This window comes from Candoia aspera, chromosome 14, assembly GCF_035149785.1.
Source record: "Candoia aspera isolate rCanAsp1 chromosome 14, rCanAsp1.hap2, whole genome shotgun sequence".
Classification (NCBI taxonomy): Eukaryota; Metazoa; Chordata; class Lepidosauria; order Squamata; family Boidae; genus Candoia; species Candoia aspera.
The window spans coordinates 9,205,060-9,227,619 of record NC_086166.1 but is presented as its reverse complement, the minus strand read 5'-3'; the positions used below and the strand labels follow the sequence as shown (position 1 = coordinate 9,227,619).

General features: G+C 44.3%; 1 protein-coding gene across 1 annotated transcript; it reads left to right on the top strand.

The window, feature by feature from the left end:
* Positions 1 to 697: 697 nt before the first annotated feature.
* LOC134505398 (WW domain-binding protein 2-like) lies at positions 698 to 9,185 on the top strand. Its single transcript, XM_063315082.1, has 7 exons — positions 698 to 750; positions 3,682 to 3,790; positions 4,131 to 4,251; positions 5,792 to 5,881; positions 6,451 to 6,537; positions 8,172 to 8,282; positions 9,118 to 9,185. The coding sequence occupies exons 1-7, from the start codon at positions 698 to 700 to the stop codon at positions 9,183 to 9,185; spliced, it is 639 nt and encodes a 212-aa protein (XP_063171152.1).
* The last annotated feature ends 13,375 nt before the right edge of the window (positions 9,186 to 22,560 follow it).

Genomic DNA, 22,560 nt, shown 5'->3' with positions numbered 1-22,560 from the left:
ATTATATTAGAAAAAGTCATGCTTAATTGCTTTAAAGCAGGGTGAATGATGGGTGGGGATGAGTGACTGAAATAAGCATGAATGGGCAGAACCAAGTTTCTGAACCTCCATATATACAACACTGGATCCGGATTTAGTCACACATTGAGTGGGCACATTGAAATCAACTGGAATTCGATTAGCCATTACTGAATTAAGTTCTACAATTTCAATGAATCCGTTCTAAACCCGCCAAGATTTAGATCCAGCTCATTTTATTGATCTCATTATTTTAATTGTGTTTTTGCTCAAAGGTTGAAGAGTTGCTAATGAACTGTTAGGTGGTTGTGAGGATAAATGCGAGGGAAGAACCGTGCACACGGCTCTTGTAGGCAAATGTTGGAATAAAAAGATAGTGAATATATATGTTTAAAAAATGAATTTCTTAATAGAACTAAGAAAACTTTGTGTTGACAGAAAAAGGGAAGGGGAACATGGAAAAGTCTAGCCACATGGAAGCAGCTCCTGAAAAAAACGGGGTGGAGAAAGAAAGGGGGACTTGGCAGCCCCAATTTCAACTTAAAGTCAGTGCTGTTACCTCACTTGCTGACATCACAGAGATACTTACAAGATTCAGATATTTCTCTTTGTTTCCAGTGCTCCTCATCTGAAGGGGGAGTTTGAGTACTGGAGAAAGAAAGGGGGCTTCTCTCTCAATATGGAGGTGACTCGTTACCAGTTCTCTAGGTCAGCCAGCAATTCTGAGGAAAGGTAAATTTAATGTATCAAAAATAATAGGGATAAAGACTGTTCAGTAGTTACTAGTGGCAGGAAAAACATGTTGATCTAACTCAAATGTGGGGAAATCTAGAATTGTCCAAGATTTCATTCTGGATACTTAGATTGTATTGAAAATGGTTGAAGACTAAAGGCTAGAAACCAAGATGACTATTTTTGAAGCGAATAGCCTTCATTTTTACTTTTCTGCTGAAGCGGGGAAATAACGTGTTCTGTTTTAACAGATTTTAGGATTATGGACCTCCAACTTCCCCAACCTGGGGAATCTTTCATATGTATTGAACTACATCTTTCCCAACTAGCTGGTTGAAACTGATAAGGGTTGTAGTTAATGACATCAGGAGGACAGTAGGGTAAAAATAATTGCTGTAGCAGATGTAGACGTGTATGTTGATTTATGGATGATGGTGTAATTTGGTGGTGGTATGTGTTGTAGGATGGGTTCATTGTCTTCTTGAGTACATTGTCCATTGTCTTCCTGGATGAAATTAGAGAATGGGATACTTGGTGTGAAAATAATGCTGGGTGTGTCCAGCATTAAGATGGAGCTAAATTATCCATTAAGAAGGCTTTTCCATGGAAATTAAAGTGCCCGGGAATTAGAGTGCTGACTGAATTTATCGCTTTATCAAAACAGCTCTGCATTATTTTTTTTTGCCTGTTTTAATCTTCACTGTTCCTTGTCCTTTTTGACTATATTACCTGAAAAATGTCTTTTTTCTGCTGACTGGAAACCCCACATGGACATTTTTCTGTAAAACAGAAAAGAAGGGGGAAGATGAGTGAGGAACTGTAGAAGGGCACAGAGATGACCTTGGAGGAAGTACATAGAAATGGTTACAGAAGCAAAAATATGCTTTAAGCGTGAGGAACAGAAAAAGCACAAGAAAGAAGTTCAGGCTGGCTCCACCCTAATTCTCTGAGGTATAAGAGGGAAGGGGAAACACAACCAGGCCTTCAAGTTTGACGTCAACCCTTTCAGGTAGGCCACGGTAGATTAGAACATTTCTGTACTTTATTGATGTAGGCCATGGCCACTTTTGGACGGGTTCCCACGTTAGAATTGTCCTGTTGTTTCTTGCAGTGTGTGAAACTGCTTCAAACTGGTGGTTGTCTGTATGCAAATATGGGCTTGCAACCCAGTGCCTGAGGAAGTGCAGTGACTGTCCAGTGTGGGTTGTAATTTATCAATGCTGCATTTGAGTGACTACTTCTACAGCAGTTGAGCTACTCCATGAATCTGACACTGTACGCTAGAGCTAACTCAAACTTAGGCCTTTTAATAAAAAATTTGTTAGTCTGAAAAGATGCTACCAGATCCCTTTTTATTTTTGGCTCTCATATACTAACATGGTTCTCCTCCTATAAGGTCTTGGTGTCATAGTGATTGTCTGTGTCATAAACATCTCTGTGTATAAAACAACCAAGATTCCTGGTAGAACGTTGTGGAGATGTGACTCTGGATGTTTACGCACATTTTATTGATTGTAAAAAGGTGTTTGAGTGAAGTATGACAAGATAATGGAAACAATAAGATCGGATCGGAGAGACATTCAGTATTATAAAAGTGGAAACAAACAGCGGTGGTTCAAGTAGAAGGAAAAACCAATTATTTTGTGGAGCGCAACAAAGGAGTATATTGCCCTTTTTAATACGTGTTCTGACACTGTTTTCAAAAAATCTGTAGAAGAATGTCAAGCAAGTATAAACATTAATGGAGCAATAATGAACAATTTACATTATGCACACTATACTGCTCTAAGAAATAGTGAACAAGATGTCCAAATTTTGCTCCATCAATTAGTTAAATGAATCGAATGGGCTAGATATAAATCAGAAGAAAACAAAAATAACAGGAAACACTTGGGTATTATGTTAGAAGAAAAGAAGCACAGAGGATGTGACCAGATAAAATACCTGAGCTGCATTTTGAATAACAGATGCGAGAAGAGCATGGAAAAATAGAGCGAGATTGAACAGGAGGGTAGAAACCTCTGAAATGGGGATATACAAAAGTTTAAACTACCACTTACTGAAGATGTGCAAAATGAGATCGTCCTCCAAAGAAAGGGCAAAGATAGGGAAATTGTGAATAGCATTCAGAAATGAACAAGGAAATACAAGTAGTCCTCACTTAATGACCATTCATTTAGTGACAGTTCAGACGTACGATGGTCTGAAAAACACAACTTAAACCGCTCACACTTACAATTGTTGCAGCGTCCCCACAGTCACGTGATCATGATTTGGGCGCTTGGCAACCAGTTCTCATTTATGACAGTTGCAGCATCCCATGGTCATGTGATTGCCATTTCGACCTTCCTGGCTGGCTTCTGGCAAGCAAAACCAATGGGGAACTGCGTGATTCGCTTAACAGCCATGTGGTTTGCTTAACTATGGCAGTGATTTGCTTCATGGCTGCCACAAAAGGGTGGTAAAATCGGGTCAGATTCGCTTAAGGACTGCTTCACTTAGCAACTGAAATTCCGGTCTCCGTTGTGGGTAAGTGAGGGCTACCTGTATCTTCAGTTAACTATTCAAGGAAAGTTTCAAGGCACACAGCACTGGAAGAGGATGCATATCGTGACTGAAAAATCGGTGGGCGTGGTTTGGCAAGAATACAGTGTTCTTATCTCAAACAGTAACATCAAAAGAACAAATAGTATCGATGGCTGCCAACCTCCTGGAGGAGATACCACGAATGGAAGAAGAAAGTTCTTGCATATTTCTGTACGTGTCCTAATTCATACCATTTGAACAAGACATGTGGTTGCAAAAGCAACCAAGGGGCAGCTGTTCACAGCACCAGCACAGTGGAATGACCCAGTGTGACCTGTCCTTCCTACAAAGCCTCTCCCTTTCCCTCAAGGGGTGTTTCAGTCTTCCTGTCTGTTGTATTTCCAGGGTCCTCGCTCACTATAGCGAAGTGTCGTTATTTCTGGAAGGGCGGCCAGATTTTCCAGAAGAACTCCGAGGTGCCAAGAAGGGGATGCTGTATCTCACTCAGTACAAAGTAAGAGCTCTTGGCCAGGATGGCAGGAGAAGGGAGCAACTTCTCTTTGACAAGAAAGTGGATAGTACGTCTTCCGTTTAGGGTGGGCGAATCCGGCCAGGACCATTTTCAGGTTGGAAAGAGCACTTGAATAAGTCTCCTCGCAGGGTTGGCATTTTCCTCCATTAAGCCAACCTGAAAGCAGCCCACCTTTGACTGGAAATGCCATTATTTTACTTTTCTTAATATAAGCTGTGGAGGTATAAGCGGGCACGATTGTGGTCCAAATGGTAGGCTCTTGCTTCTCAGGCTAACTCTCTCTTGTGGAATTACCTGAAGGGCTTCTTGACTGCTTTCCTAGATAATATTTCAGCATAAAGATAAGGGATCGACCATCATCCGTTTTCCACTGCAGCTGTTGGGAGATTGCGCTCTAGAGGAGGAGCCGGATGCCAAGCCCCAACATATCAAAGGAACGCTGAGTAGGTTGCCTAATTTATGATCTGTCTTTTCAGCTACTGTAGGTTCTAGTTCTCTCACTGGAGGTCTCTCCTCTCTCTGGTAAGTCATCCAGTGGGTGAAAGTGTTCAGGGAAGTGATCCTTGGGTTCTGACGACAATCAGTACCCCACAGAGACAAACAAATGATGTCCTAACTCACTATGGTTATAATTCCCTTTATTGGTCCCAGTTGCTCAATAACCAAAAGGAGCGAATCAGAAGATGGAAAAAATGGCAAATTTGGGGAATCCTAAAGTTTTTCAGAAATACAACATTTTGTGCTGGGGGACCTCAGTGGTTTTCAAAAAACAACAACAACAACCCTCTGAAGTCAGGATAGAACCTGCTCACGCGGAATGCTGGCTGTTTGTTGGGTGGGGGAGGGAGAATAGTAGAATGGGAAAACGAGGATGATGGGAGAGAGACATTTAAATGGCTGTGAGCTACTCCATCACCCTTGCTGCAGGCCCCTTTTATCTACGAAAAATATCCATAGAGAAATAATATCTTTTATACAGGTGGTCCTTGGGTTATGACCACTCGTTCGGTGACCATTCAAACTTGTGATGGCGCTGGATGAGGGCAACTTATGATGGGTCCTCGGAGTTCCGGCCATTGCAGCGTCCCCGCAGTCACGTGATTGCGATTTCCAGTGTTCACTGCTAGCTTCCCATAAGCAAAGTCAATGGGGAAGCTGGCAGGAAGTTGGAAGTTGTGGTCATGTGAGGTCCTTGCTTAACAACGGTAACCAGGACTGCTGGAACTGCTGTCACTTAAGCGATGATGTTGCGCTTTATGACTGCATCATTTAGTGACAGCAATTCTAGTCCCAGATGCCATCGTAACCTGAGGACTACCTGTATATTGGTAGCTCTACCAATCTAATAGGGACGCGGTGGCGCTGCGGGTTAAACCGCTGAGCTGCCGATCGGAAGGTCGGCGGTTCGAAACCGCGTGGCGGGGTGAGCTCCCGTTGCTCGTCCCAGCTCCTGCTCACCTAGCAGTTCGAAAACATGCAAATGTGAGTAGATCAATAGGTACCGCTTCGGCGGGAAGGTAACGGCGTTCCGAGTCGTCATGCTGGCCACATGACCCGGAAGTGTCTATGACAACGCCGGCTCCATGGCTTAGAAACGGAGATGAGCACCGCCCCCTAGAGTCGGATTCGACTGGACTTTACGTCAAGGGAAACCTTTACCTTTACCTACCAATCTAATGCTAAAATAGAATTTGATCGCTTTTTCGTTTAATTATAATTTTAACTCACCTTCTCAGGTTGGCAGGTCTGCTGAGTTCCATTGAGAGAAAATAAGGGCTTGTCTAGGTCAGTCTTGTCCAACTTGATCCTGATAACTTGGAATACAATTCTCATCTTTACCTGTTAGCTTGTCTGAAGAGGTATAAGTGTAGCTTTAATAGCTTTGCAGGAGAGGAAGCAGACAAGAAAAATGGCATAGATTATATATTCTGTAGTTACGCCTCAGCCTTGGCTCAAGACCTCAGTGCAGACTTTTCTTCTCAGTTTCCATCCAGGGGGTTCTTGCATTCAGATTCACTTTCCAATATGGAGCTTCTGATTGCCTAAACATGATCAAAGATCTGGCAGATGCAGGTGAGTTGTTCAGTGGGTAAGTTGTCCTCTTATTAGAGACCTTATCAAAAGTTGATTCTTTCTGCTCTGCTCCGCCTGGCAAGAAAAGAAGAGGCTGCCTGATTCAAAAACCACAAGTAGTCAAAGGGCAACATGCTTATTTTTTTACATGTAAAAAAAAAAATGGCTCCACAGACCTTTCCCCAACCTGGTGGCCATGATGGGAGATAGAATCCAACAAATCTGGAAGGCACCAGGTTGTGGAAGGTTGCTCAGAACCACCAAAAGAGAGTGTAGTGGTGCCAGAATGACTAATAAACCTAAGAGAGCAGGTCAGACTAGGATTCAGGAAAGCCTGGTTCAAATCTGCATAAAGCTGTAGCATTCACCAGATGACGTGGTGAAGAATGCTCCTCACCATGTCTGTGCTGCTCTTACTTCTTTGGATAGGATAGAAATGGGATAGATGAATTGACTGAGCAGAAGAATCTCTGGTTTAAATCTCTGTTATATTTTTAAAAAAATGGTTGTGTGTGCACTTAATTTCAATGATGTGCTTCCTTCGCCTCCTTTGTTAATGAATGCAACAGAGGTTTTGAAAGAGGCTACAAATCTCCAAGAATACCCTACTGCTTCCATCTATACCTACTCCCACCCTGCTGCACCACAGACAACTCGTAAGTACCGTAGTGCATTGTTTGTGTTATCAAATGCTGCTTTTGTTTTTTCTGTTCACCAGAAATGCTCACAAAGCCAGCCTCTTCACTGACAGTGGAAAGGTTTAACATTCTCAAAACTCTTAAAGGAACATAGGTGGTTGTTTTCTACCAAGTCAGACCATAGCTCCATTTTGTCCAGTCTGGTTGAAATTAGCTAGCAGTGGTTCTCCAGGGTTTCTGGCTGATGTTTTCTCACTCTTATCTAGAGATAGAAAGGATTGAATCTGGGTTTGTCTTGCATGCAAAGCGTGTGTTCTACCACCTAGCTATGGCTCCTTAAAGCTCTGTATTGATGTCAGTTTTTCTTTTAAAAAGAAAAAGGAATCCTCAACGAGAAGCAGTTCCTCTTGGGTGCAAAGAACAGGATGCCATCAGTCTTCTCATTAAACACATTGTTCTTCTGTCCTTGTAGCGGTGGTGGCAGTGACTTTTTAATTCCTGGGGTGAAGAAAATAGATGGCACTTCCCTCCATTTCACACCACCCAGACTGACTATTCACTTGTAATTCCCTTTGCTGAAGGACAGCATTGTCCCCAGTCCTAAGGGCAGCAGGCTGAGAAAGATATGGGAGATGTGGTGTGGCACACAGGTATCTCTATATGCTTGTTATCTGCAGTCTGAGGTATCTGACCCTGGGCCTAATAGGCTGAGTCAGTAGCCACACCAGTCTGCTGCTTGGGGAGAGTGATAGTTCAGTGACAAATCCATGTGTATTATGTGCAAATCTCAGAGAAACTAGTCCTCCAGAGATAAAAGCTTGCAAAATTCTTATTTTGAAAGCTATATCCTCTACATCTGGAAGGCTCCAGGCAGGAAAAGGCTGAAGTAGCCACTGCCTAGCTAGAGAAATCAATTTTCTATTCTGTTATTGGATAGCTTCCTATGAGGCTTGAGTAGTGATACATTCCACACTCCATGCATATGCTGGACATCACCCAGGATCAAAACCCAACTCAAGCTCCAGTATTTTAGAAGATAATATTTCATTTTTAGTAGAATTCTAGATAGACAACCTGTGGACCATTGAGTCATTGTTTCAGAGATACTTCCTTACCAGATTCCTCAATGCTTTCAATAATGGCAGAGCTTCTAATGTATTGCCTTTAACAAAGGAAAAGTTCTTAAAAATTCAGGGAGATATTCAGAGATGCCTTGAAAATAGCCCATGTCATTCATATTGAACTGTATACCCAGTCAAAAATTATGAGTTGACCACAGGAAATGTTTTATGACATTCTGTATTATGTCACAAAATGTTTTATGATAATTTTTATGTCATAAAATGTTTTATAAAATTTGCCAAATTTCAATTCCATGGGAGTCATGGATCCCAGATTTTGGACACATTCTGTAAGTTAGCCCATTTGAGGTACCTTGGTCAAAAATTGTTGCCCTACGATGCACCGTTTCGCCCAGTTAAAGGTTACAAAGTATCAAACAGACACGAGGGTTTTAGTAGTATATAGATATTCTGTTCCCAAGGGTTCAGTTTCCAAAGAATGAGTCTATTGTTCTTTCTTTCTTGATATTTTATTAGGACTTTTTGGCTCATTCATCTAATTCTCAGATACAATGGTTTTTCACCCCACAGGTTCTCTCAACATGTTACCACTGTGGCCTCCCCCTTACCCTGGCCCACCAGAGCTCCCCCCTCCCTATTCTGAAGTGGAAGCAGACTCTCCAGGAAGGAGCAGGAGGCCAGGTAAATTAGCATGGCAAATTACCAGTCATGTTGGAGGCCAATTGGTCCAATGGTAAGAAAGGGTATTTTGACTAAGTATTCAGAGGAACTTGAGAGCTGGAAGGGTTGCCCTGCAAGTTAGTGGACTGTGCTTCATTACTGATCTCTGGCAGAGATGCAACAACCTCTTTCCTGCAGTAGCAGAAGATTAGGTTGGAAGTTCTCCAGAACAATAATGAGAGCTAGTTTGGAGTAAGGTGCTGGCCTAGAAAACAGGTTACTGTGAATTCTAGGCCTCTCTTAGGCATGAAAGCTGGCTGGGTGACTTTGGGCCAGTCCCTCTCTCTCAGCCCAAGCCACCTCACAGGGTTATTGTGGTGGGGAAAACAGGAGGCAGGAGTATTATGTATGGCCATTGCCTTGAGATGATCCCTCCCAAAAGGCAGGATAAACATCATGATGATGATGATGATGATGATGATGATGATGATGTTGCCTTCCAGAAAGATAGCTGCCAAGCAGATCTAGGCTGCAGCCATCACCAAAAATGGCAGAAAAAAGCCAGTGTTTCAAAGGAAAGCAGAGAAAGGAAGGACCTGTTGCACTCGAGATCATTATAAATCGCACTTATATGGCACCCATTTGCATGATCAAAACTGTAGTTATTAAATGTACGTCCTTAAAGTCAGATCTAGTTTGCCCCTTCGGAAAACTTGTATAGCACCCTGCCTACAAAAGTACAGCAGGATAGAAACCAGATGAGCGAATGAAAAATGCATGACTTTTAAAAAAGGCTGTGGACAGGAAAATTGAAGTCAATACTGATTTTTTTCCTCTCTTTTTTCTCACTTAACAGAGATCCAAGAAACCTGTTGCCATTGCAGAGGACGAATGATCCAGAATCCAGTGAACAGGCTGGACTAACAGGTGCCTACATGTTACTTTTCTGGACGAACTGTAGCCAGTTTTCACTTTTTCTTCTTTTTTTCCCCCTCTTCCAAGTTCCCTGGTTGGGCTGCATCTCAGCGATAGCTCAGATAGCTGTTACTAGCAGTAGAAAGTCAGAAATCCTTGCCAATTCAGTATAATTCACACAGCACTACCAGTAATCCAGACCTCCTTTCTGTCCACTTCTATGACTGACAGAAGCTCTTCAGGATTTTAGGCAAGAGCTTACCCAGAATTTGGAATTGCTCAAATATTCACTTGAGGTTGTTCTAAATACAAAGAGAACGTTTTCCTTTGTCCTGAATGCATGTTTGTTTGGAGAGTTGACTTTTCATCCCCACACCATCCCTGCCCAGAAAGTCAGGTAGCCACAAGGACGCCAGTTTTCAACAAAAGAGCAGCTTCTTTTCTCGCCAATGTCAATTTTACATTGGACAATAGTTATCTAATCTGATTGGACAACGTACCCTGTTCCTACAAACAAATTCCTAGAAGAAACTATAAGGGAAGGCCACCCCTGTGGGCACCAGCAGAGGTTGACTGCAGCCTGAGGTGAAACTGTCTGGGTTTCATTTCTTTTGGAGATGGGATCCCTAGAAACTTACTGACCACACTGGAAGGTTGCATTCAACCATGATGCTAAAAATGCTGTCATTTGCAATCAAGTTGTGTATTGGTGTCCCTTGGCCAATGGCTTGGCTTGGCTGTTGGCTCCTCTCGCCACTGGGAATGACAAAACAAACCACAGAAGCTCCTTCCATGGTTTATTACCATCACACCCAAATCAGAGCCTCTCCCAAACAAACCAGGAATTAGAAGCCAATACCGAACTATAGTTTCTGGGGTTGAAGGAGAGGAGTAGGCCGTACTCTTGTTCAGGTGTCATGATCAGCAAAGTTTGTTCATCCAGTCCCACCACCAGGGAGGAGCCAAATAGAAACGCTGCTTGCTTAATGGGATACACAAACATAGTAGTCACTGTTTTGTAACCTTTGTTTGTTTTTTTAAACTACTGGTTGAACAAAACACACAACCCAGTTATCTACTAACCTAGTTGTAGTTCCTGATCAGTGGTTCTGGCAACATACACGAACAGGCCCAAGGACCTCAGTTCTGGGAAGTACAGAATCCACTTCCTTCAGTCTTGCCTGGTCTCTTGTGAGCCCTTATATCTCAGGGGAGTAACGGCAAGCATCGTTACATCACTGCCCCCTTTCCCGTTGACTTAGCAGGCAGCAGGAGGCATGGTTAAGTAATGGTTGGGAGGTGTGTTTTGCGATATCAGGCCTTGGCAGTAAGTTCCATAATGGAGAAGATTGCCTTTTCGGACCTCTGTGTCCACCCCTTTTTTCCTCCAATGACTGACTGAGCACAATCATGAAACTGCCCCTACTTTGACGGGTTTTGGTGTTTGCATGGCACAGCTAAGTGGAGGAGGATGTTTACACCAAAGAATCTCATGGTTGTTTGGGGTTACAATTAAACAACTCCTGCTCTACTATTGTGGTTTGAGATTCACCTTCTATAATCACCCCTCCTTTGATCTAATGAAATGTCTGGTGTGAACCCAGCTTTCCAGTAGGATGAAAATGAAGCCAACAGGTAAGGTTAGTGTTGGACTAGAACTGGACAGGTCCAGATTTCGGTTATTCTCTACCACAGAATGTCATTTAATGACTTGGGGCCGGTCTTTATCTCTCAGCCCGACTTGGACATTTATACAGTTACTGTTGCAGAGGTAACATTGGTGGAGATAGTCCCATGTCGTTTGAGGAAAAACAGTATTTTATGCAATTAGAGCAGGAAAGAATTCAGTCTAGTGCTCATGCTGCACAAAAGTAGCCCTGAGCACCGCTTAGAGACAGGAGACCCTGTGGGGATCACGTGTAAACCCATGGTACTTAGGGGAAGAAGCATAATGTACAAACATAGCAAATCAATAATAGTAAAGAATAAGGCCCATTGACATCAAGAATTCTGAAGGCCTCTGGATATGTATTGGCTGTTCAATAGACAAATAAAACAGCTGGGGCAAAGGGAAATGGCATTGAACCAGTTGGATGGGTGATAGTTCTAGAATAAATAGATGGATGTTTGATGGGCAGTGCAACTTTCAGTTCCAAAACAGTTGAGTTGAAGTTCAGTACCCTGGAAAACCAAAGGATTGGTTGGAATGATTGGAGAGGATAGGGGACAAGAGGGGGAGGAAAACCCATGATTCTCAAAATGCTGCTGAACTATAATTCCCAGAATCCCTCCCTCCCCTCCATTTATTTATTTGCCACATTTCTAACCCACCATAATCCAGAGATTCTCAGAAGCTTAAACAGATTATAAAATCAAAGAAAACATCTGTGGTAGTAACAGTTATTAAAAAAAAACTAAACAACCTAAACAAAACCTACAGCAAGCTGTAAAAATAGAGAATAAAGGTGGCCTGATAAAAATCAGGAGATTAGCTATTCCTTTGGGGGCTGCTAGCAGTTGTAGTTCAGCAACAACTTGAGGACTGCAGATTCCCCACCCTTCAGGCTAGAGAGAGCTCTATGTGGCCATGGTAAACCACAGCAACACCAAAATGATGACTTGCGCTCAGTGATGTCATCATGCAAATGCTGCCATTAGATGCTTGCACCCTGACCTCTGACACAAATATGTAAGGTGTGGCATTTCCATGATGATCACTTGTCCTTTGCCTACACTTGACTGCAATCTCTTCCTATCTCTATCTCTCTCTCTCTTTTTCCCGGATGTATGTCTTCAAGTAATTCTTGACTTCTGCCAACTGCCTGGATGAGTCCCTGCAGTATTCTTGGCAAGATTTCAGAAGCGATTTGTCTCTGCTTTCTTCCTAGGGCTGGGAGAGAGCGACTGGCCCAAGGTCACTCAGCTGGCTTTGTGCCTAAGGCAGGACTAGAACTCACAATCTCCTGCTTTCTAGCCTGGTGCCTTAACCACTACACCAAACTGGCTCCCCCTACCTATTTACTTCTAAGTAATTTGCCTAGCATCAGGCTTCAGGGTAGTGCCCCTCATGAGCCCTGTTTGATCCTACATCATGAACTTACCTGTCAGCCATGGCAAGTTTCTGTGAGCTGCCGTTTAAAAAGTCAAGCACCTGACATAACATTATTTTGGAGGATCTGAAATCCTGTACTTGAAGTCTGAAGGTGGATTTTGTAAACTGCTTGCCAAGACCTGGTACCTCTGTGTCTCCTTTAGGGAAAATTACCATTCAAGGAAATGGCTTTTATTGTTCCATGCTGCCCTTGAAAACTAGTTTAAGAACAAAGTTCCAGGCAGTGGTAAAATTGCCCTCCTGAAGCACACAGATCATTAAAGGTCTCTTCCCATTCATGCCCCAACTTTACAAGTAATGGAGAGTTTAAATGATCCTATTAATATTATTTTAGCCAATATGATACAGTTACAGTCCTTATAATATAGAATATTTTATTCTATTGCTACTTATTTGCCACCGTTTTGTTTCTCTTCTTTTACAGATCCTGTGGAAACGGGTAATTTATGCTAATGGTCTATTAAAATGAAAATTAATAACATCAGCAAGTTTAGGATGTTTTCCCCTTCCTCTAGCTGTTTTCTGTAGCCTGCCTTCTAATCATAGAGAAGGAGTTCAAGACATTCCAATAAGGAATGGAGTTTGCTGTGCTTAATTATATTATTGCTCTTGCATTTGAAATGTGGGCTGGTAGCAGATTAGGAAGCTGTATTACTTTGACTCACCTGGTTATAAATCAAGGTCTACTTTATTGACACTGGCTGGCAAAGTTCTCCAGAGTTTAAGGCAGGACTCTTTCTGAGCCCTTCTTAGAAGTGCCAGGGACCAAAACTGTATTTGCTCTACACCTGAGTTTAATATTTGAATAGACATTTCCCAGAGCAGGACATTCGATGAATTGGAAGTGACTGCAGTTGAAAAACTAGGGTGGCACATTTTGAGGAGATGACACTAGAAAACAGCTTGGGTTTTGCTATGAAACATTATTTAGGGCAGTTCCACGTATCATCGTTGTGTTAATCCAGGCTGTGGTTCCACAAGAGGCTTGATTTTGACTGCCTGCTCCCCACTTCTCTGAGTGGTGAAAAGTTGCAGCATCAGTTCTTACCCATGTTTGGTTGCCTTGGGAGGAGAGGGCAGTTGAGGCCCAAGCATTTATATAACACCTAGGTTCATTTGCAAACCCCAGAAAAATAAAACAGAGCTTCTGCAAAACTGTTGTGACTGCCCCACACTACATCCTTAGAAGATAGGTTCCATGGCAGAAAGTTCATTATCTTTCTCCTATGTCTCTAATTTTTTAAAAATAAATTATTTTACATGTATGCATTTATGTCTGTGTGGAGGGTAGGGTGGGGTATAACTTGCTTCCTTTAAAATGGATGAATTAAGAATTTATGCAGGCCCAAATGGCTTTCGGAAGATATTTCCAGGTTGTTTCCTAACCATTCTAAGCCTCATACAGGTAGTCCTCGCTTATTGACCACTCGTTCAGTGATCATTCGAAGTTACGACGGTGCTGAAGAAATAACTTTATGGCCAATTTATAACCATTTATGACCTTCACAGCATCCCACAGTCACATGATCACCATTACAGTCAGTATGTGTTGTCCTGTGCCTGACCTGTGGTTTTTTCTTCCTCCACCCTTGCAGAGCAGGGAGATTAAAGAGGAAGGGATTGCAAGAGAGTAAGCTGTTTGCTTTTCCACACATTGAAAGCAGTGCAATTGCGCTGACAGCCCGGGGCTGGGAGCCGTGTGTGCATTATGCAAACAGCCTACAGTACTCTCTTGAAACCTATTCCTCTCTAATCTCTACTCTGCAAGGGGTGGGGGGAGAAAAACAAGCAATTTCTGTAGGCAATCTCTCCTTTGCCTGACTATTCTCCACCCTTGCAGAGTGGAGAGGTTGGAGAGGAAGGGATTACAAGAGAGTAAGCTGTTTGCATAGCACACCTGCGGCTCCCAGCCCTGAGCTGCCAGCGCAATTGCATTGCTTTTGATGTGTACAAGATGGTAAGAGTCACTCGAGCATTCCAAAGGGTGGGGGAGTGGCTAGGAGGCAATCAAAGGCCGAAGGTGTGAAACTGAGTAGTCTTACCTCTTACCAGCTGGAAAGTGCAGTTGTGGTCATGTGATTTCCCACCTCGTGACCGTTTCACTTAGCGGCAGAGTTGTAGGTCCCAATTAGGGTTGTTAAGTGAGGACTACCTTGTACTTGCATTTTTTTCTAATATTAGGAATGGCTGTCAAGCTTGCTGGTTGGCTATTAAGGAACTTTAATCCAACTTTCCTAAATGGCTGTTTCTAGGTATCTTGAATTGCAATTCTCATAAGTGTGGCCATTGGTCATGCTATCTAAGGGTTATTGGAACTGATGGCTAACACATCTGGCTACTTTAGTAAGTCCTTTTCCTGGATTTATTATCATCTCCTAGTCCAAACTCCACCTTCTTCTACAGAATGACGTGGTAATGATTTTATCATTCTTCCATTTCCTCTCAGCTTTCCTTGGATTGTCTAATTCCTCATTTTATTTACTACATGTTTAGATCACACCAAAGCCAGCACTCTGCATAGGGTATGCAAAAATTAATGCCCTTAAGTACAAGGAAGTAAAAATTAAAACCAGTCAGAAAAGCCACAGAATGAAACTCAGATAAACCCACCAGCTGGAAACATCAGCCACGCGAACCATAGGTGTCTGTCCTAACAGTCAGGAACCATGCTGAGACAAGGAATAGGTCTCTAGTGTTTATTACTGCTACATTAGACAGAAAATCCTAACAAACTGAAGAAGCGTGAGAAAACCCAGACAGATAAACCCCAAAAGTTAAGGCAGTTCTGATCTGTGTCTCTCTGAATGGCTGCTTAACTCCTCGCTACTATGCATGCGTTTCCCCCCCTGGATAGGGGCCCCCTCCTGCTCACCATCAGTACTCATGACATCACCCTCTCCTCCAGATTCACATTCCATTTTAGCCCCCTCCCTTCCAGAGTTCCTTCCTCCCTCCAGGGTCTCATGAGAGTTCATCTCTCCCTCCAAGCTCCCATGGGAACTGGGCAACGATGGAAATTCTTCAAAGGAAAACTTCAAGGATGAATCAGTGCTGCTCTCCAGGTCTGATAAACACTTCTGGCCCAGGTGGCTGCTGCTGGAAAATAGCTAGATAATTAGAAGATTCTTCCCCTCTCCCCCTTGGGAAATGCAAGCCGGAGGTGGAGGGCTGAGGCTTCCCGTCCTCTCTGGCCTCAGAGCCTCTGGCAGGGGTGGAGGTTGCCAACTTACGAACTCCTCTGCTTGGGATTCCTCTGCTTGCTCAGTCAAGTGAGGAATCTCTGGTAGAGTGTGAGGCTTGGGCTTGTGAGGGGAAAGCTGATGGAATCGTTGAACCAGAGCTGGTGCATGCACATCTCTGGCATTTTCCCATGTGCGCTCTTCCTCAGGGTACACTTTCCAGTGTATTAAATATTGGATGCCCCTTCCCCTCCTCCTAGAGTCCAGAATTTCCTCGACTTCGTATTCCTCCTCCCCCTCCACAATTACTGGAGGTGGGGGGGCATTTGTGATTGTAAGGTACTTGGGGGAGGGTCTTTGGCTAGTAAGGCTCTGTGAAAAACTGGATGGATTGTCATGGATGCTGGCAGCTTTAAGCGATAAGCCATTGGATTTATCTGCTGTACCACAGTGAAAGGGCCCACAAACTTAGAGTCCAACTTCTTGGAGGGCCTGGTACAGGTCAAAAACTTGGTAGAGAGCCATAATTTGTCTCCTACCACAATCGCTGACCCCTCTTGTCTGTGAGCGTCTGCAGCTCTCTTGTACGCACTCTTTGCCCTGTTCAGCTGCTCCTTTAACAACTCCTGTGCGGCTTGTTGCTCTTTAAGAAAATCAGCCGTGGCTGGAACAGCTCCCTGCTGGGAGGAGGTGGGCAACACCCGTAGAGTGCTTGGAAAGGAGACGTCTTGGTAGAGGATTGCACAGAGTTGTTATAAGTAAATTCTGCCATGGGGAGCAGGGCTGGCCAATTGTCTTGCTGATAAGTGGTGTAACATCTGAGATACTGCTGTAACCATTGGTTAATTTTCTCAGCTTGCCCATTACTAGCCGGATGATGCGATGATGATAGGTGGATCTGGACCCCTAATGACTGGAAAAGGGCCTTCCAGAACCTGGAAGTGAACTGAGGCCCTCTGTCACTCACCAAGTGATTTATCATGCCTCTATACCTAAAAACATGGTCCATAAACAACTGCGCTGTGGCTTGCGCAGATGGGAGGCCCTTGCAAGGAATCAAATGCACCATTTTAGTGAAAAGGTCCACCACCACTAGTATGGAAGTCAGCCCCTGGACCGGGGGTAAATCAGTGATGAAATCCATGGAGATTGTATCCCAAGGCTGACTGGGGGTTTGCAAGAGTCCTGTGGGCTTCCCTGGGAGAGGCTTGGCTCATCTACAGGTATGACAAGAAGCAACGTAACCCTTTATGTCTGCAGTCATCTTAGGCCACCAGTAGTCTCTCAGAGCTCTATGGAGAGTTTTGAAAACACTCTGTGGCCTGCAGTTTGATGGTCATGGCAAAGTCTCAGTACTTCTTCCCTCAATGAGGGGGGAATGTATAATTGCCTGCTATGCCAGCGGATTCCTGCCTCCATATTAAATGGGGAGGCAGTGTCTTGCGGGCCCCTCTGGAGGTCATCCATCCTGGCCCTGGCATACGGGTCCTGTTGCTGCTGAGCTCTGACTCTTGTAAATAGGTCCTCTGCTTGTCTGCCTGCTGCTAAAATCTCTGTCTGGTTCCCCCTCATAGACTGCTGAAAGTTGTGAGGTGTAATATAGTAGCCTGTGCCTCCTGGTGAGTAGCGGGGGTTGCCTGAATGGATCGAGACAGGGCATCTGCCAAATGGTTCTGTGCCCTGGGAACATAAGAAATAACAAAATTGAAATGGGAGAAAAACTGGCTTCATCTGATTTGGCGTGGGGGGAGGGATCTGGTGTTTTGTAGAAGCTGTAAATTCTTGTGATCGGTGCAAACTTTCACAGGAAAGGTTGCATCTTCTAGCCAGTGCCTCCACTCTTGAAATGCTGCTTTAATTGCCAGCAACTCCTTGTTAAAAACATCATAGTTTCTCTCTGCTGGTGAGAGTGTGCGGGAGAAAAATGCACAAGGGAGCAATGTATTCTCTGTTTTGTTAGTATATTGCAATAAAACAGCCAAGATAGCAATATCTGAAGCATCTGAATGCATTATGAATTGCTTTGTGGGATCAGGGTGCTTTTAAAGCGGTTGGGATGCAAAGAGCTGCTTAAATTCTTGGAAGGCTGCTTGCTCCCTCTCCCCCCAAATGAATTTTGATCCTTTCTTCAAAAGCTGTGTGAGGGGTTTAGCCCTGTCACTAAATTTATTTATGAATCTCCTGTGAAAATTGCAGAATCCTAGAAATTTTTGTACCTCTTTCACATTTTGGGGGGGTTGCCAAGAGAGAATTGCCTGGACCTTAGAAGGATCCATGGATATGCCTTCTGTTGATATTTTATAGCCCAGGAAATGTAATTCAGTTAAATCGAAGGCACACTTCTCTAGCTTGGCGAACAGCTTGTTCTCTCTCTGTCTTTGTAAGACATTATGTACATGGGTTACATGAGTTGTAGCATCCTCAGAGAATATTAATATGTCATCTAGATAAATGACCAGATACTTATCTAGTAAATCAGAGAAAATTTGATTCATAAATTGGGAAAATGTGGCTCCTGCATTAGACAAGCCAAAGGGCAAAACAAGGTACTCAAATTTACCAAACCTGGTATCAAAGGCAGTCAGTTATTCATGCCCCTCTTTCATCCAGATCAGATTGTACGTATTCCTGAGGTCCAACCTAGTAAAAATGCGTGCTTTCTGTAAGCAATCCAGCAGATCAGATATTAGGGGGAGTGGGTAATTTTCCTTGACCGTGACTTTATTGAGGGAACTGAAATCATGCACCACTCTCATGGGTGCCTCCTGGTTTGCTGGTGCCAACGGGTCAGGCTTCTTTGGTACGAAGAAGGTAGGAGCAGACGTTGGGGGAGTAGATGGTCGGATGAAACCCTTTTGGAGATTAGAATCCAAGTAATCCTTTAAAGTGGCTAGTTCCTTGGGGTACATGGGATATTGTTTCCTTGCTGGAATCTTGGCTCCTGGTATCAACTCAATGGTGCAATCACAGTCCCTATGGGGGGGTAGTGCTGTGGCCTCTTGTTCACTGAAAACGTCTGTGAAATCTGCATACTTGGCTGGCAACTGGACCCCCCCTGCTTCCGTGACTGCGTTGGTTGCTGGAGGGAGGAGAGCGGCTTGAATCTTGTGGTGCTGGCATTCCTTAGCTGGGAAGGAGATTGCTCCCATAGTCCAGTTCAACAATGGGTTGTGGATCTTCAGCCAAGGTGTGCCCAGGACTATAGGCACATTAAGTGATGCAGTAACATAAAGTGGGATCCACTCAGTGTGGTCTCCCGTTGTTAGTTGCAAAGGTTCTGTGAAACTTTGAATTGGTCCTGCCTTGAGGGTCTGGCCGTCAACGGTCTCAGCTTCTATGGGATGTGGCAATTCCATGGTCAGGATGTTGAGGTCTTGTACAGTCTGTACATCAATAAAATTGGTGGAAGCTCCGGAATCCACGAGGGCCTCTAGCTTGACCTGGTGCTCTGGGTTTACATGCATTATGACTGGTAAGTAGTAAAAGGATTGCCTGGAATCCTCGGAATGAGCCCTTCTTAATTGATTGATGGTCTCCCTGCTGAGCTCTGTGGAGGGAGACCGATGGAGTTTCCCTGATTGGAAGTAGAGGCGGAGGTGGCTCTTGGTTCTGCTGCTTGCCCTGGGGCTCTTATGGAATTTGCTTGGCTTCTCGCTGGGCAAGCTCTCACCATGTGCCCCTGGACTCCGCAGTAGAAACAGAGGGCTGTCTCTCTCCTTCTCTGTCTCTCAGCCTCGGAAATAAGCCTCCTGCTCACCCCGATCTGCATCGGCTCCTCTGGTCCTGAGTAAGGAGATGCTGCGGGGAGAGCTGGAAATCCTGGAAGCGCCCTGAGGCCCCTGTTTCTCCCCGGCTGCATCTGTCTGAGCTCTTCTAGCCTGGCATCTATGACCACAGACAGTTGATATAAACCTTCTAGGGTAGCTGGTGTTCCCTAGCGCACTAATTCATTTTTAATTTCTTCATCCAGCCCGTTTGAATTGATCTTTCAAGGCACTCTCATTCCAGTCCAGATCTCCTGCTAACAGCTTGAAATCAGCAATGTAAATTCCCACCCTCTTGTTCCCTTGCTTGAGCTTCTGAATTCCCCGGCTGGCAGTGACCTCTCTGATCGGGTCGTCAAAGTGTGCTCGGAACCCTGCCAAAAAGTTCTGGTAGTTGTTGAGAATCGGGTCGTTGTTCTCCACCATGGGAATAGCCCATTTGGCTGCTGGGCCCTTTAGCAGACTTAAAATGAAGGTGACTCTGGTTCTGTCTGTGGGAAACTCTGCTGGTCTGCTGTCGAAAAACATTGTGCACTGCGTGAGAAAGGTTCTCGACTGTCCTGCTTCTCCAGACTTCTCTGGTAGACTGCCCTGGGATCTCAAGACTACTGGCGGAGCTGCTGCTGCTGGCACCGGTTGTGGGTTAATCGGAGCTGGTTGCTGTAACTGCTGTAGCATGGCTGCTTATAATGTGTTGATCTGGAGATCTACTTGTTGTTGATGTTGTTGCAATGCTGCTGCCAGTTGTTGGATGGCTTGCCGAATTTCCTGGTTTTCCGAAGATATTTTCCCAAAAGTCTCTTCCTTTTTTTTTTGTTCCTCCCTCTTTCAATGGGAGTAGTAGAGTTTGTTAGGATTGATGTCCTAACAGCCAGGAACCACGCTGAGACAAGGAATAGGTCTCTAGTGTTCATTACTGCTACATTAGACAGAAAATCCTAACAAACTGAAGAAGCGTGGGAAAAACCCAGCCAGATAAACCCCAAAGGTTAAGGTGGGTCTGATCTGTGTCTCTCTGAATGGCTGCTTCACTCCTCAGTACTACGCATGTGTTTCCCCCCCTGGATAGGGGCCCCCTCCTGCTCACCATCAGTACTCATGACAGCATCCCATGCCAGAAAGTATAACCATCATGGCAGTTTTTGCAAAGAAGGTGAAAGTAACGTGGCTTGCCTTACCATGCAGTTCCCTAACTTTACCCCCTAGTTTATTTCCTTTGTCGGTAGGACATGTGGCTTTCCTCCTGCCAAGCCTAATGACCTTGGGATGGCTAAAATCAGGATGCAGTCGGCATGCGCTTCCCCTGAGCACCTGGAGGGGCTATTAATTAGTTATAAAAGGCACTATCTTGCCCATCTTTAAAAAAAAATAATCCAGAACTTTGTGTAACTGTGTCTTGTAATAGAAATGAAGTGCTAATGAAATGGCAGGTTTTATCTTTCTTGGCTCCAAGGTCTCTGCTGACTCAGGGTTTTTCCCCTTCTCTCTCTCTTTTTTGTTTCTGACCACTGTGTCAATATGTACTTAGCGCCTGTGAGATTGTATGTGTGTCTCTCTCATTTTGCCCTTTTGATCTATAATTTCCAAGAATAGAACGTTAAAACAGACAGGAGAAGGAGGAGGGGAAATCTAAATTAAATAGAGAAGAAATGTGGAATGATCACAAGGACAAATGGTGGAAGAAACTGACATACAGAACAAAGATGTTTGTCCATTCTCTTTTTCTGTGTATCTTCCTTTTGTCCTAAAACTCCATGCTCTTGCAGATACATGCAGGCTACCTTCTCTGAAGAGACAATGTTTGAAAAGCTTTGTCAGAACGTATGTAGGAGTTGGTGATATTTCATTGAAGTGGCAGGGTCCTGCTCCCCTTCAACAAGCCTGGGTTCCTTCCTTAAGAGCCATGTATATTTTGAATATATATATATGTAAAAAATTCCCTTCTCACCCCTATGGGTGGTGTGTGTCTTCCTCACCCTTGGGTCCTCTACCAGAGGCCTGGGAGTTTGAGGGTTCTGCGTAGTATCTTAGCTGTTCCTAGCACTGCACTTTTCTGGACAGAGAGCTCTGATGTTGTTCTGTTGATCTGTTGGAGCCCCTCTCCCAGCTTAGGAGTCACAGCCCCGAGTTTTCCCACCACCACTGGGACCACTTTGGCCTTCACTTTCCACATCCTCTCCAGTTCCTCCTTCAGGCCCTGGGACTTCTCCAGCTTCTTATACTCCGTCTTCCTGTTGTTGCTGTCACTTGGCACCGCGCTACGTCTATCACCCCTGCTGTCTTCTGGCCCTTGACTACTACCACAATGTCTGGCTGACAGGCCAGTACCTGCCTGCCTGTCTGCATCCGGAAGTCCCACAGGATCTTAGCCCTGTGATTCTCCATGACCTTCTATGGAATCTCCCATCTGGACAACTGTGCAGATGTTCCTGTACACAATGCCAGCCACACACACACACACACACACACACACAGTACATACGGTTCCTATTGCTCTGATGCTCACTAAGTACAGGCAAGGGAAGTCAAATTAGAGAGTATAGAACTCTCTAAAACTCCATGGAGTTTCAAGATTTCTTCCTTCTGATTAATACGAATGACTGGAGCAATAGTTTCTTGTTAGATCTTTTTTTCTGAAAGAAGCTGCCTTGTATCAAGTTATAGTGTGGCCCATGTTTACATGTCATGGTAAGCCAGGATAAGGAAGAATTCTGGGTTAAATTCTGGTTTCCTCAGGCAAGTAGATCATTCTGCTTGGCCCTTCCTACCTTGGTCATACGAACTACAGGAGCTTGCTCTGTGGTTTGTTTAACACGTGGACGGGCAACTGTTTATCCGACATCTTTTTAGTTGCTGGCTGCAAAGGCAGCTGAGCAGGACACCTCACATGTCTGCGTGGGAAAGAACAAGTATCCACCTTATCACCTTCATTCTAATAAGACTGCTGTATCCTTAGGAAGCAGGATGAAACCAGGGATCTGTACTATGGGAAGAAGGAATCCAGAACAATTTGCCTTTCCTCTTAATGGCTGAAGGGTTGATGTTTGGCTTCTTGCTACCACTAGAACTGGAAACCAGCAATCTGTGCCCTACTAGTAGTTAATCAGTGGGGGAAAGGAGGTGGGGATCTTCGCATTCTGCAGGCTACAAAAAGTTCAGTTAAGAACTGTATTAGTCCTGTGAGAACTGGGAACCCAGCTTCTTCCTCTCCCAAAAGTTTTAAGCTGTGGTGTGTTCCTGGCTTGTTTGTAGCCATTTAACCAGCAGACGCAGATGACGTCCTAGCCAGCAAGGGGTGATGGGAACTGCAGTCCACTCCCAGGCTTCCC